General features: G+C 47.4%; 1 protein-coding gene across 1 annotated transcript in view; it reads left to right on the top strand.

The window, feature by feature from the left end:
- The window catches only part of idh2 (isocitrate dehydrogenase (NADP(+)) 2), a 45030-nt gene that overhangs the window by 24138 nt on the left and 6988 nt on the right, over positions 1-13904 (top strand). The window contains exons 5-7 of the mRNA XM_072468721.1: positions 2456-2599; positions 9258-9394; positions 9789-9940. Of these exons, the coding sequence (XP_072324822.1) occupies positions 2456-2599; positions 9258-9394; positions 9789-9940 (433 nt within the window). The remainder of the gene's footprint in view (positions 1-2455; positions 2600-9257; positions 9395-9788; positions 9941-13904) is intronic.

The raw sequence follows: 13904 nt of genomic DNA, 5'->3' as shown, positions 1-13904 counted from the left end.
ATTCAAAAGTAAATCAGCAGAGGCTAGATGCTGCGAAAATAGACCTCCGAAACAGAGTCTGTATCTGACCGCATGTAGCATGTAAAATAAAACAAGCTGATTGTAGCACAATTGGAAATAAATAAGTACAATCTGATGGCCATTACAGCGACATGGCTACATGATGACACAGAATGTGACCTGAATATTGAAGAATATGTGACATTTAGGAAGAACAGAATTTTGAGAAAATAGCTCTGTTAACTAATGATGGCTTTAACACATCAGAGAACGATGATCGAAGTTCAAGAAGCCAGGATGTCCAAGTGGTTTGGGTTGAGATAAGACTGATAAGGTAACACATCACTTGTGGGAGTGGTTTTTATAGGCCCCTAATTGTAACTTCATGGTATGTCAGGGTTTAAATAAAGAAATAATGGGAGCTTGTCAGAAAGATAGTGATAATCAGGGGGGATTTTAATCTATGTAACAGTGCTTCACAGTGAGGTTGAGTGTCTTGGGTTACAGCAAGATGTAGACCGGTTGGTCAAATGGGCAGAAAAGTGGATGATGGAAATTAACACTGAAAAGTGAGAGGTGATAACTTTGGAAGGAGTAATGTGATGAGGAAGTATTCAATGAATGGCCTGACTAGGAAGATCTGAGGAACAAAGGGATCTTGGAGTGTTTGTCCATAGATCTCTGAAGGCAGAAGGACAAGTTAATAGGGTGGTGAAAAAGACATATGAGACACTGCCTTTAAATCGAGGCATAGATTGCAAAAGTAGGGAAGTCATTGAGTACTGTGCAATTCTGTTTGCCACGTTATAGGGAAGATGAGATTGAACTGGAGGGGGTGCAGAGGCAATTCACCAGGATAATGCCTGGGATTGAACGTCAGTAAGTTGAGAGGGTGGATAGGCTTGGGTTGTTTGTTGGAGCAGTGAAGACTGAGGAGTGACCTGATCACAATGTACAAGATTGAGGGACGTGGACAGGGTGGATAGGGAGTAGCTGTTCCCCTTAGTTGAAGGGTCAGTTATGAGGGGACACTTACGAGGGGACACAAGTTCAAGGTGAGAGGCATGAGGTTGAAGGGGATTTGAGGAAAACCTTTTTACCAGAGGGTGGTGGTGATCTGGAATGCACTGCCTAGGGGGGTGGTGGCAGCAGTGGGTTGCCTTACATCCTTTAAATATCTGGATGAGCACTTGGCATGTCATATCATAAAGGTCAAGTGCTGGCAAATGGGATTAGCTAGGCAGGTCAGGTTTTTTTGATATGTCGGTGCAGACTTGATGGGCCAAAGGGCCTCTTCTGCACTGTGATTCTGTGATATAGACTGGAAAAATCAGATGGGCAGAGGTACTGTGGATGAGTTCTTAATATTTTCACAATACGTTCTTCAAACAACATGTTCTGGAGTCAAATGGAGAGCAGGCTGTACTAGACCTAATATAGTGCAGTGAGGTACGATTAATTGATGACCTCAGTGAAGGCATCCTAAGGGTGCAACGATTATAATATGATAAAATTTTAGTCTATTTCAGGGAGAGAAGAGTGCATCCAAAACTAGTATTTTAAACTTTAATAAGGACAACTATGAGGGCGTGAAAGCAGAACTAGCTGAAGTAAACTGTTCAGTTGCAGACAATAAAGGGGTTATTTCAGAATAGAAATATTCAGTGAGAGAAGTGCAAGCAAAGTGCACTGCAGTTAACTATTAATGACGGTGCTAAATGTGAAAGAAAAAGCATGGGCTGGATTTTCCGCCGCACCACATTTCTGTTTTACCCTGCCGGCGGGATGCTCCGTTACGCCAGCCAGTCAATGGGGTTTCCCATTATGGGGCAACGCCAGGCTGTCGGGAAACCCCGGGACTGGGGGCAAAACGAAGCATCCCGCCAGCAGAGTATCCAGCCCCATATGTGCAAAGATGTGGCAGGTCAGAAGATTGGAAAGAATATAAAGAACATCAAAGAATAAGGAGGGAAAAACTAGTCAGTAATATAAACGTGTACAGCATGAATTTCTGAAAGTTAACAAAGTGAGCAATGGTACTATGGCATGTGTGTCTGGGGAATTGGTAATGGTAGATAGGGCTATGGTGAATGAATTAAACAGGCCCCGGGTCACCGACCGTCTGGAGTTTGCACATTCTTCCAGTGTCTCCGTGGGTCTCACCCTCACAACCTAAAAGATGTGCAGGGTAGGTGGACTGGCCATGCTAAAATTGCCCCTTAATTGGGAAGCACCAGCTTTTTATCTGGGCATGGTGGTTTATCAATTCAAGTCTCATTATTCATTTTAATACAGTCCCATCATGAGTTTCTCCTCGCATTCTGCACCTTCATTTTCTAAGCAGAGTAAAATGTTCCTTTCTCTACTGTTGAGTTACTGCTGTCACTATTTGAATTGTTCAAAGGCACCTATGTATTCCTATACTTAACTTTTTTGTCCTTTTTTCCCCCTCCAGTATAAAGCTACAGATTTTGTGGTGGACAAGCCTGGAAAATTCAAGTTGATCTTCACTCCAAAGGATGCTGGTGCTGTCAAGGAGTGGGAGGTGTATGACTTTCCAGGAGGTGGTGTTGGAATGGGCATGTACAACACTGATGAGGTGAATCCGAGATCCCCATGTTAATTTCGCAACAAAGGGAAAGCTTGCTGTTTCTTCCGACTGGAGAGGAGGCAGGAGGATAGTGGAAATAAGTGTGAGAGAGAGAGAGAGAGAGAGAGAGAGAGAGAGAGATCACCCATGGGGAGGTAACAATTAAAATACAGTGCAGAAATGGGCCATTCTGCCCTGCTTGTATGGAGAACAAACGCCAGCATAGATGTCCTTTCACTCCCAGTTTCCTTTTCTTGCACTTGTTGAGTTTCTGCTTTGTTTCAGTTACAAATTTCACATTCTGACCAATCTTTAAGGAAGTTTCTCCTGAGTTCCCTGTTGAAATTATTGGTGACTGTCTAAGAGAATTGGTTAGCACTGCTGCCTCACGGCGCTGAGGACCTGGGTTCGATCCCGGCCCCAGGTCACTGTCCGTGTGGAGTTTGCATATTCTCCCCATGTTTGCATGGGTCTCATCCCCACAACCCAAAGATGTGCTGGGTAGGTGGATTGGCCATGCTAAATTGCCCCATCATTGGAAAAATAAAAATTGGGTACTTTTAAAAAGCTTTCCCACTAGTGTTGGAGGCTGTCCACAGAAGGTTCACTAGATTGATCTTGGGTATGGAGGGATTTTCTTATGAGCGGAGGTTGAGTTGGTTGGTCCTGTACTCATTGCTGTTTAGAAGAATGAGAAGTGACCTTATTGAAATATTTGGGATTCTCGGGGGGGTGGGGGGGAGACTTGACAGGGTGGATGCTGAGAGGATGTTTCTTGTGGGAGGGTCTAGGACTACAGGACATAATTTGAGTTTCCCAGTTATGACATGATTTGGATTTGTTTATTGTCACATGTACCGAGATACAATGAAAAGTATTGCCCAGTCCAGACTCTTCATTCCATACATGAAAAAAAACATTTACATGTGTGTGTGTGTGTATATATATATTATATATATATATATATATACACACACACACAATGTAAATACATAGACACAGGCATCGGGTGAAGCATACATGAGTGTAATTCTACTCCGTACAGAGGATGTGTGAATAGATCGGATCAATCCACAAGAGGGTCATTTAGGAGTCTGGTAACAGCAGGGAAGAAGCTGTTTTTGAACCTGTTCAAATGCGTGTTCTCAGACTTTTGTATCTCCTGCCCGATGGAAGAAGTTGGTAGAGTGAATAAGCGGGAATTTCTTCTTGAAAGATAGTGAATCTGTGGAACTCTTTACTAAAAATGGCTGTGACGGCTGGGTTATCCAAGGCCAAGATACAGATTTTTAATCAGTAAGGGAATTGAGGGTTATGGGGATGAAGTGGGAAAGTGGAGTTGAGGATTATTAGATCAGTCATGATCTCCATTGAATGGCAGAGCAGAATAGATGGGCGAATGGCCTACTTCTCGTCATGTGTTCTGTCCTGTTTCCCAAATCTCGATTATTGGCCAAAAATCTGTCTCCCTATTCTTGATGATCGACCAGCCACAATTCTTGAGCAGTTTCAAAGATTCACAACCTTCCAAGTGAAGCTTCTCCTAATCTCAGTTCATGTGATTGACCCCATGTTCTGTTCCCCAGCCAAATCTATCCTATAGAACCTTTGCAGAATTTGCTCCAACTTCATTCGAACTTGCTACTTTATTTGGCCCAATTTATTCAGCCTATAGGGTAGCCCTCATCTCAGGAGCCAATCTACTAAACCTTTGGTAGATACCCATCTGCTCCAACTTCATTCGAACTTGCTACTTTATTTGGCCCAATTTATTCAGCCTATAGGGTAGCCCTCATCTCAGGAGCCAATCCACTAAACCTTTGGTAGATACCCATCTAATACAAATATGTCCTTCATTTGACGGGGAAACCAAAACTGCACGTACTGTATCCTGTCAAAGCCTCTTAATTGTAGCAAATAGAATTATTGTCCCCTTGCAATGAAGACCAGTGTGCCATTTGTCTTCCTTTTTAAAAAAACATATATTTATTAAAGTTTAACACAATTTTTCTCCCATACAAACAATAACGCCCCCCACCCCCCTCGTAACAAAAAAAACGCGAAATTTCGCAGAGCAAGATAGATACATGGCAAAATGATATATTTACACCGTTTTGTACACTGGCCCTTACCTGTACGTGCCAGTTTCCCCAACCCTTCATGTTATCTCTTGCTCATCCACCCTCCCAGGCAGTCCCCCCCCCCCCCCCCCCCCCCCAAGGCTGCTGCTGCTGACTGACCTTCCTCTAACGCTCCGCGAGATAGTCTAGGAACGGTTGCCACCGCCTGTAGAACCCCTGCGCAGACCCTCTCAAGGCGAACTTAATCCTCTCCAACTTTATGAACCCAGCCATATCATTTCTCCAGGCTGGGGGGCTTCGCCTCCTTCCACATTGGCAAGATCCTTCGCCGGGCTACTAGGGACGCAAAGGCCAGAATGCCGGCCTCTTTCGCCTCCTGCACTCCCGGTTCGTCCACTACTCCAAATATTGCTAGCCCCCAGCTTGGCTTGACCCGGACTTTCACCACCTGAGATATTGCTCCCGCTACTCCTCTCCAGAACCCCTCCAGGGCCGGGCATGACCAAAACACATGGACATGGTTCGCCGGGCTCCCCGAGCACCTTCCACATCTGTCCTCTACCCCAAAGAACCTACTCAACCTCGCCCCCGTCAAGCGCGCTCTGTGGACCACCTTAAATTGTATCAGGCTGAGCCTGGCACACGAGGAGGAGGAATTAACCCTACCTAGGGCATCAGCCCACAGACCTTCCTCGATCTCCTCCCCCAGCTCCTCCTCCCATTTACCCTTCAACTCTTTTACCGGCGCTTCCCCCTCTTCTTTCAACTCCTGGTGTATTTCCGACACCTTGCCCTCCCCGACCCATACGCCCGAGATCACCCTATCTTGAACTTCTTGTGCCGGAAGCAAAGGGAATTCCCTCACCTGTCGCCTCACAAAAGCCCTCACCTGCATATATCTGAAGGCATTTCCCGGGGGTAACTCAAACTTCTCCTCCAGTGCCCCTAGGCTCGCAAACGTCCTGTCGATGAACAGGTCCCCCATTCTTCTAATCCCCGCCCGATGCCAGCTCTGGAACCCCCCGTCCATCTTCCCCGGGACAAACCGGTGGTTACCCCTGATCGGGGACCACGCCGATGCTCCCATTGCACCCCGGTACCGTCTCCACTGGCCCCAGATCCTTAGCGTTGCCGCCACCACCGGGCTCGTGGTATACTTTGTCAGCGAGAGTGGCAGCGGTGCCGTCACCAACGCCCCCAGGCTCGTTCCTTTACAGGACGCCATCTCCATCCTCTTCCATGCCACCCCCTCTCCCTCCATAACCCACTTGCGGATCATCGCCACATTTGCTGCCCAGTAGTAGCTCCCCAGGTTTGGCAGCGCCAACCCTCCTCGGTCCCTACTGCATTCCAGGAACCCTCTCCTTACTCTCTGTCTTATTCGCCCACACAAACCCCATAATACTCCTGCCTGCTCTCTTAAAAAAGGCCTTCGTGATCACGATGGGGAGGCACTGAAACACAAACAGAAACCTCGGGAGGACCACCATTTTGACCGACTGCACTCTACCCGCCAGCGAGAGCGGTAACATGCCCCATCTTTTGAAATCCTCCTCCATTTGCTCCACCAACCTAGTCAGATTCCGTTTATGTAGGGTCCCCCAACTCCTGGCTATCTGGATCCCCAGATACCGAAAGCTCCCCTTCGCCCTCCTCAGTGGTAGGTCCCCTATCCCTCTTGGTCCCCCGCCTGTAATACAAAGAGCTCACTCTTCCCTACATTGAGCTTGTAGCCCGAAAACTCCCCAAACTCCCTTAGAGTCTGCATGACCTCCACCATTCCCTCCATTGGATCTGCCACGTACAGCAACAGGTCATCCGCATATAGCGACACCCGATGCTTTTCTCCCCCTCGGACCACCCCCCTCCATTTATTAGACTCCCTCAATGACATGGCCCATGGTTCGATCGCCAATGCTAACAACAGGGGGGACAGGGGGCACCCCTGCCTCGTCCCTCGGTACAGTCGAAAGTACTCCGACATCCGCAGATTCGTCACTACACTTGCCATCGGGGCTCTGTAAAGGAGCTTAACCCAATTGATAAACCCTACCCTGAACCCAAACCTACGCAGCACCTCCCAGAGGTACTCCCACTCTACTCTGTCAAAGGCCTTCTCCGCGTCCATAGCTGCCACTATCTCCGCCTCTCCCTCCTCCCATGGCATCATTATCACGTTTAAGAGCCGCCACACATTGGTGTTTAGTTGCCTGCCCTTTACAAATCCCATCTGGTCCTTGTGGATTACCCCCGGGACACAGTCCTCGATCCTTGTGGCCAGCACTTTTGCCAGCAACTTTGCATCCATATTGAGGAGCGAGATTGGCCTGTACGATCCACATTGCAGTGGGTCCTTGTCCCGCTTCAGGATCAAAGAAATTGTCGCTTCCGACATTGTCGGGGGCAGGGTCCCCTCCTCTCTTGCGTCATTAAAGGTCCTCACCAGTAGCGGGGCCAACAGGTCTGCGTACTTCCTGTAGAACTCCACCGGGAATCCGTCCGGTCCCGGGGCCTTCCCCACCTGCATGCTCCCCAAACCCTTGCTCGGCTCCTCCAACCCAATTGGTGCACCCAAACCAGCCACCTCTTGCTCCTCCACCCTCGGGAATCTCAGCTGATCTAGGAATCGTCTCATCCCCTCTTCCCCCGCTGGGGGCTGGGATCTGTACAGCTCTTCATAAAAGGCCTTGAATACCTTGTTTATTTTCGTCGCACTCCGAACTGTGGCTCCCCTTCCATCTTTGACTCCCCCTATTTCCCTCGCTGCCATCGTCTTACGGAGCTGGTGTGCCAGCATCTGACTAGCCTTTTCCCCATACTTGTAGGTCGCCCCCTGCGCTTTCCTCCACTGTGCCTCCGCCTTCCCTGTGGTCAACAGGTCAAACTCCGTCTGGAGCCGTCGTCCTTCCCCAAGTAATCTTTCCTCCGGGGCCTCTGCGTATCTCCTGTCCACTCAAAATCTCCCCCACTAACCTCTCCCTTTCCATACCCTCTGTCTTCTCCCTATGAGCCCTAATGGAAATTAGCTCTCCCCTGATCACCGCCTTCAACGCCTCCCATACCACCCCCACCCGCACCTCCCCATTGTCGTTGGCCTCCAAGTACCTTTCGATACACCCCCTCACCTTCCCACACACCACCTCGTCTGCCAGCAGTCCCACATCCAGCCGCCACAACGGGCGTTGGTCCCTCTCCTCTCCCAGTTCCACCCAGTGCGGGGCATGGTCCGAAACGGCTATAGCCGAATACTCCGTCCACTCCACCCTCAGGATGAGCGCCCTACCCAGAACAAAGCAATCTATCCGGGAGTAGGCTTTGTGTACATGGGAGAAGAAAGAAAATTCCCTGGCCTGTGGCCTTGCAAACTGCCATGGGTCCACTCCCCCCCCCCCCCCCATATCTGATCCATAAACCCCCTAAGTACCTTGGCTGCCGCCGGCCTCTTTCCAGTCCTTGATTTGGAGCGGTCCAGTGCTGGATCCAACACTGTATTGAAGTCCCCTCCCATTATCAGGCCTCCTATCTCCAGGTCCGGAATGCGGCCCAACATGCGCTTCATAAATCCTGCATCATCCCCGTTCGGGGCGTATACGTTTACCATCACCACCCACGTCCCTTGCAGCCTACCGCTCACCATTACATATCGCCCTCCATTGTCCGCTACAATAGTCTTGGCCTCAAATGACACCCGCTTTCCCACCAATATTGCCACCCCTCTATTCTTCGCGTCCAGTCCCGAGTGGAATACCTGTCCTACCCATCCCTTTCTTAGCCTGACCTGGTCCGCCACCTTCAGGTGTGTCTCTTGGAGCATGGTCAGGTCCGCCTTCAGTCCCTTTAAGTGCGCGAACACTCGAGCCCTCTTCACTGGCCCATTCAGGCCCCTCACATTCCACGTTATCAGCCGGATTGGAGGGGCTCTCACCCGCCCCCACGCCCCGCCGACTAGCCATCTCCTTTTCTGGGCCAGTCCCATGTCCACGCCTCACTCTCCCTCCAGTCCCCCAGAGGGGGGACCCCAGTCCCGACCACCTCTTCTGTGTCCCATTCCCTTTCGGCCAGTGCAGCAAGCAACCCTTCCCCCCCCCCCCCCCCACTCCCCATCCCCCCGCTAGACCCCTGTCTAGCTTTTTTGCTCCCCCCATGTCACTCCTGTAAGTCAGCTCCATTTGCCTTCCTAACACCTTGATGTACATGCATGCAGACTTTGTGTACCTTGTATGATTACTGCCAGGATGTTGAATATAAGCATTTAGTCTCTTTATTATGTTTTTAAAATAATTCTGCTTTTCTACTCTGGATGACGTGGCTGGATGACTTTCAGTGAACAGTTTGTGGAACCATGTGCAAGTAAATTTGAGTCTACATATTTGGGAGGTGTGAAATGAAAACTGGCAATGTATAGATGGTGGATACTCTCTTCCCCAGCAATGAACCTGAAATGTGACGTTTGGACTGAGGAATGCTTGGCGAGCCATCTTCCCCAGCATAGTGTTCTGACGATGACACTGAAATGTGCTGTTTGGACTGGGAATGCTTGTCTAACCTTCGGTCCAAATAATTTTTCTCTTGCTTTCCCTCCCTAGTCCATCAGTGGTTTTGCTCACAGCTGCTTTCAGTATGCCCTGCAGAAAAAGTGGCCACTCTACATGAGCACAAAGAATACTATTCTAAAGGCTTATGATGGACGTTTCAAAGACATCTTTGAGGAAGTTTTTCAGCAGTAAGTATTTGCCTCCTTTCTCTCTTGCACTTGTATTAGCCCAATAACTTCAAATCAAATGCAGAGGAATTCAAATTTAGAACATGCTGTAACATTAAAAACTCTTATGTATGCAAATACTGTAATCCTAAACTGTTCTGCAGAGTTTTTATTGTCTTCTGGAAAAGTGCTGTAAAATCAGGGCGGCCGGTGGCGGGGGGGGGGGGCAGAATGGAAACATGTTCATATATTGTCTAAATGGACTAATGTGTTTCTGGAGATAAATGCTGCCTGGATGGGCAGAAGAGCCCATTAACGAAGTTTTGTACTGCCTGTATCTAGTTGCAATTAAAATGAAGGGCACTCCTGGTTCTTGTTGCACTGATGATCTGTCTTTTTTTAACCCTCCCTACAGAAAGTACAAAGGAGACTTTGAGAAGGCTGGTATATGGTATGAGCATCGTCTCATTGATGACATGGTGGCTCAAGTACTGAAGTCGTCTGGCGGTTTTGTTTGGGCTTGCAAGAACTACGATGGTGATGTACAGTCTGATATTCTAGCTCAAGGTGATTGCCTGTTTTTAATCATGAGTCAACCTTTTGACACCAACTGAACACTCTAATTTGCTAGCTTTTCTATCCCTCTTGGAGGCCTTTTGAGTTCCCATGACCCCTGACTACCAGCTGAGTATGTGTTTCTACCTCAGTGGAAATAAAATTGGAAGTGATATAGCATTTGGATGAATGTTGGCTGGGTTTGCTATTTTGTAACTGCTACAACAATTGTTGCCAAATACGTAAGCTTAACTTGCAGTTTTTCCAAAAAATAAATTCGTTTTTGATTTAAACCTGGATACAGAAATGAAGGTGAGTAACCTTTGATAAGATTTTTGCTATTTAGGAGCTTGTAGTTGGTTATACATCAGCTAATTGCCTTTTCAGAATGGCTAGTTTTGCTTTGTGTATCTCATGCTTATGATCGGCAGTCCCACTCTGTGGTATTAACAGAGCCGGCCCTAATTACACTGTGCTGTTCTTGACAACTTCATGTGACATTCTGCAGCTCAGTGGCACACATTCAATTTTCTCATGCATGGAACTTCTGAAGTTGTTGAATACAAAGAGAACAAAGAAAAATTACAGCACATGAACAGGCCCTTCAGCCCTCCAAGCCTGCACCGATCCAGATCCTCTATCTAAAACTGCCGCCTACTTCCTAAGGATCTGTATCCCTCTGCTCCCTGCCCATTCATGTATCTGTCTAGATACATCTTAAATGACACTATTGTGCCCGCCTCTACCACCTCCGCTGGCAATGCGTTCCAGGCACCCACCACCCTCTGCGTAAAGAACTTTCCACACATATCTCCCTGAAACTGTTCCCCTCTCTCCTTGAATTCGTGACCCCTAGTAATTGAGTCCCCCACTCTGGGGACAAAAGCTTCTTGCTATCCACCCTGTCTATACCTCATGATTTTGTAGACCTCAGAGGTCTCCCCTCAACCTCTGTCTTTCTAATGAAAATAATCCGAACCTATTCAACCTCTCTTTATAGCTAGCGCCCTCCATACCAGGCAACATCCAGGTGAACCTCTGCACCTTCTCCAAAGCATCAACATCCTTTTGGTAATGTGGCGACCAGAACTGTACGCAGTATTCCAAATGTGGCCGAACCAAAGTCTTGTACAACTGTAACATGACCTGCCAACTCTTGTACTCTACCCCTTCCGATGAAGGAAAGCATGCCGTATGCCTTCTTGACCACACTATCGACCCGCACAGCCACCTTCAGGGTACAATTGACCTGAACACCCCGATCGCTCTGTACATCAATTTTCCCCAGGGCTTTTTCATTTACCGTATAGTTCGCTCTTGAATTGGATCTTCCAAAATGCATCTCCTCTGGAATTGGATCTTCCAAAATGCATCACCTCTCCTTTGCCTGGATTGAAGTCCCATCTGCCATTTCTCTGCCCAACTCTCCAATCTATCTATATTCTGCTGTATTCTCTGACAGTCCCCTTCACTATCTGCTACTCCACCAATCTTAGTGTCATCTGCAAACTTGCTAATCAGACCACCTATACCTTCCTCCGGATCATTTATGTATATCACAAACAGCAGTGGTCCCAGCACGGATCCCTGTGGAACACCCACGGGTCACCGCTCTCCATGAGAAACTCCCTTCCACTACCACTCTCGTCTCCTGTTGCCCAGCCAGTTCTTTATCCATCTAGCTAGTACACACTGGACCCCATGAGACTTCACTTTCTCCATCAGCCTACCATGGGGAACCTTATCAAATGCCTTACTGAAGTCCATGTATATGACATCTACAGCCCTTCCCTCATCAATCAACTTTGTCACTTCCTCAAAGAATTCTATTAAGTTGGTAAGACATGACCTTCCCTGCACAAAACCATGTTGCCTATCACTGATACGCCCATTTTCTTCCAAATGGGAATAGATCCTGTCCCTCAGTATCTTCTCTAGCAGCTTCCCTACCACTGTTGTCAGGCCCACCAGTCTATAATTATCTGAATTAGCCCTGCTACCCTTCTTAAACAAGGGGACAACATTAGCAATTCTCCAGTCCTCCGGTACCTCACTCGTGTTCAAGGATGCTGCAAAGATATGTGTTAAGGCCCCAGCTATTTCATCTCACTTCCCTCAGTAACCTGGGATAGATCCCATCCGGACCTGGGGACTTGTCCACCTTAATGCCTTTTAGAATACCCAACACATCCTCTCTCCTTATGCTGACTTGACCGAGAGTAATCAAACATCTATCCCTAACCTCAACATCCGTCATGTCCCTCTCCTCGGTGAATACCGATGCAAAGTACTAGTTAAGAATCTCACCCATTTTATCTGACTCCACGCATAACTTTCCTCCTTTTGTCCTTGAGTGGGTCAACCTTTTCTCTAGTTACCCTCTTGCTCCTTGTATATGAATAAAAGGTTCTGGGATTTTCCTTAACCCTGTTTGTTGAAGATATTTCATGACCCCTTTTAGCCCTCTTGATTCCTCGTTTCAGATTGGTCCTACATTCCTGATATTCTTCGAAAGCTTTGTCTTCAGTCGCCTAGACCTTGTGTGCTTCCTTTTTCCTCTTGGCTAGTCTCACAATTTCACCTGTCATCCTTGGTTCCCTAATCTTGCTATTTCTATCCCTCATTTTCACAGGGACCTGTCCGTCCTGCACTCCAATCAACCTCTCTTTGAAAGCCTCCCACATATCAAATGTGGTTTTACTTTCAAACAGCTGCTCCCAATCCACATACCCCAGCTCCTGCCGAATTTTGGTTTGGTTGGCCTTCCCCCAATTTAGCACTCTTCCTTTAGGACCTCTCTCGTCTTTGTCCATGAGTATTCTAAAACTTACGGAATTGTGATCACTATTCCCAAAGTAATCCCCGACTGAAACTTCAACCACCTGGCCGGGCTCATTCCCCAACACCAAGTCCAGTATGGCCCTTTCCCAAGATGGACTATTTACATACTGCTCTAGAAAACCCTCCTGGATGCTCCTTACAAATTCTGCTCCATCTAGACCTCTGACATTTTGAGTGTATCCCAGTCAATGTTGGGAAAATTAAAATCTCCTATCACCACCACCCTGTTGCTCCTACATCTTTCTATAATAATTAGTATACATTACCAAATAGATATGCAAATTGATAAATATTGTTCCTCCTTGCAAGCTTGCATTTCTTTTGTCCTCCTTTGCCCTGATCCCCAACTACTAGTAGCTTGTGAAAATGGCAATTGAGTAGTTCCAAAGAGCCCACGTTTGCAGAGTTGACAAATAGCACGGATTTTCAGTATTTTATATGGAAAATCCGCTTGAATACGGTTTCTAGCATTGAACTACTCTGGAGGAGAGCTGATTGGCAAGCTGCCTCCCGAAATACTTCTTTTGGTTTCCTTGGCGACGGGGCCCTGCACCGAGGCCCCGGCCCTTCTCTACATCTGTTTCAGTCTCCACAGATGCTGCCAGACCTGCTGAATTTTTAGGGTTTTTGTACATGCTGTAACCAAAATTTTCCATGAACTTTTGGTTTGGCATGTGCAAAAAAAAAAAAGTACACTCTGCAAAGCAAAATCCAGAGGGATGCGAATGGAGACACAGCTGAAAGGTGCATAGCTGCTGCCAATGTATCTGGTGTAAAACATTGAATGTTGCTATTCCAAACATTCCATATCTAAAATTCTGCCAAAATTAATACAGCAGTTTCTTCAGCCTGCAGTCACCTCAAGGATTGGATGCATTTTTCTTGGCTTGGGGGCTAAACTGCTCCGTGGCAGCAACTTAATTAAAATAGTGCAAGACTGGATTTGTGCTGTAAACCCAGAGGACTTATAACTGACTGAACAGACAAAGCCCACATCACCCAGTGGCTGCTGAAACAGAAGGTGGTGGTTGAGCTCTAACTGGCAAACATTAAAGGATTAAATCCAAAAATGACACTTTAGTACAGTCACCATTGAAATAGGTAGGCTTGTGCTTGCTTTCCTTGTTCAAATTTG

The sequence above is a fragment of the Scyliorhinus torazame genome, chromosome 12, assembly GCF_047496885.1.
Source record: "Scyliorhinus torazame isolate Kashiwa2021f chromosome 12, sScyTor2.1, whole genome shotgun sequence".
Taxonomy (NCBI): Eukaryota; Metazoa; Chordata; class Chondrichthyes; order Carcharhiniformes; family Scyliorhinidae; genus Scyliorhinus; species Scyliorhinus torazame.
This window is presented reverse-complemented; position numbering and strand designations above follow the sequence as displayed.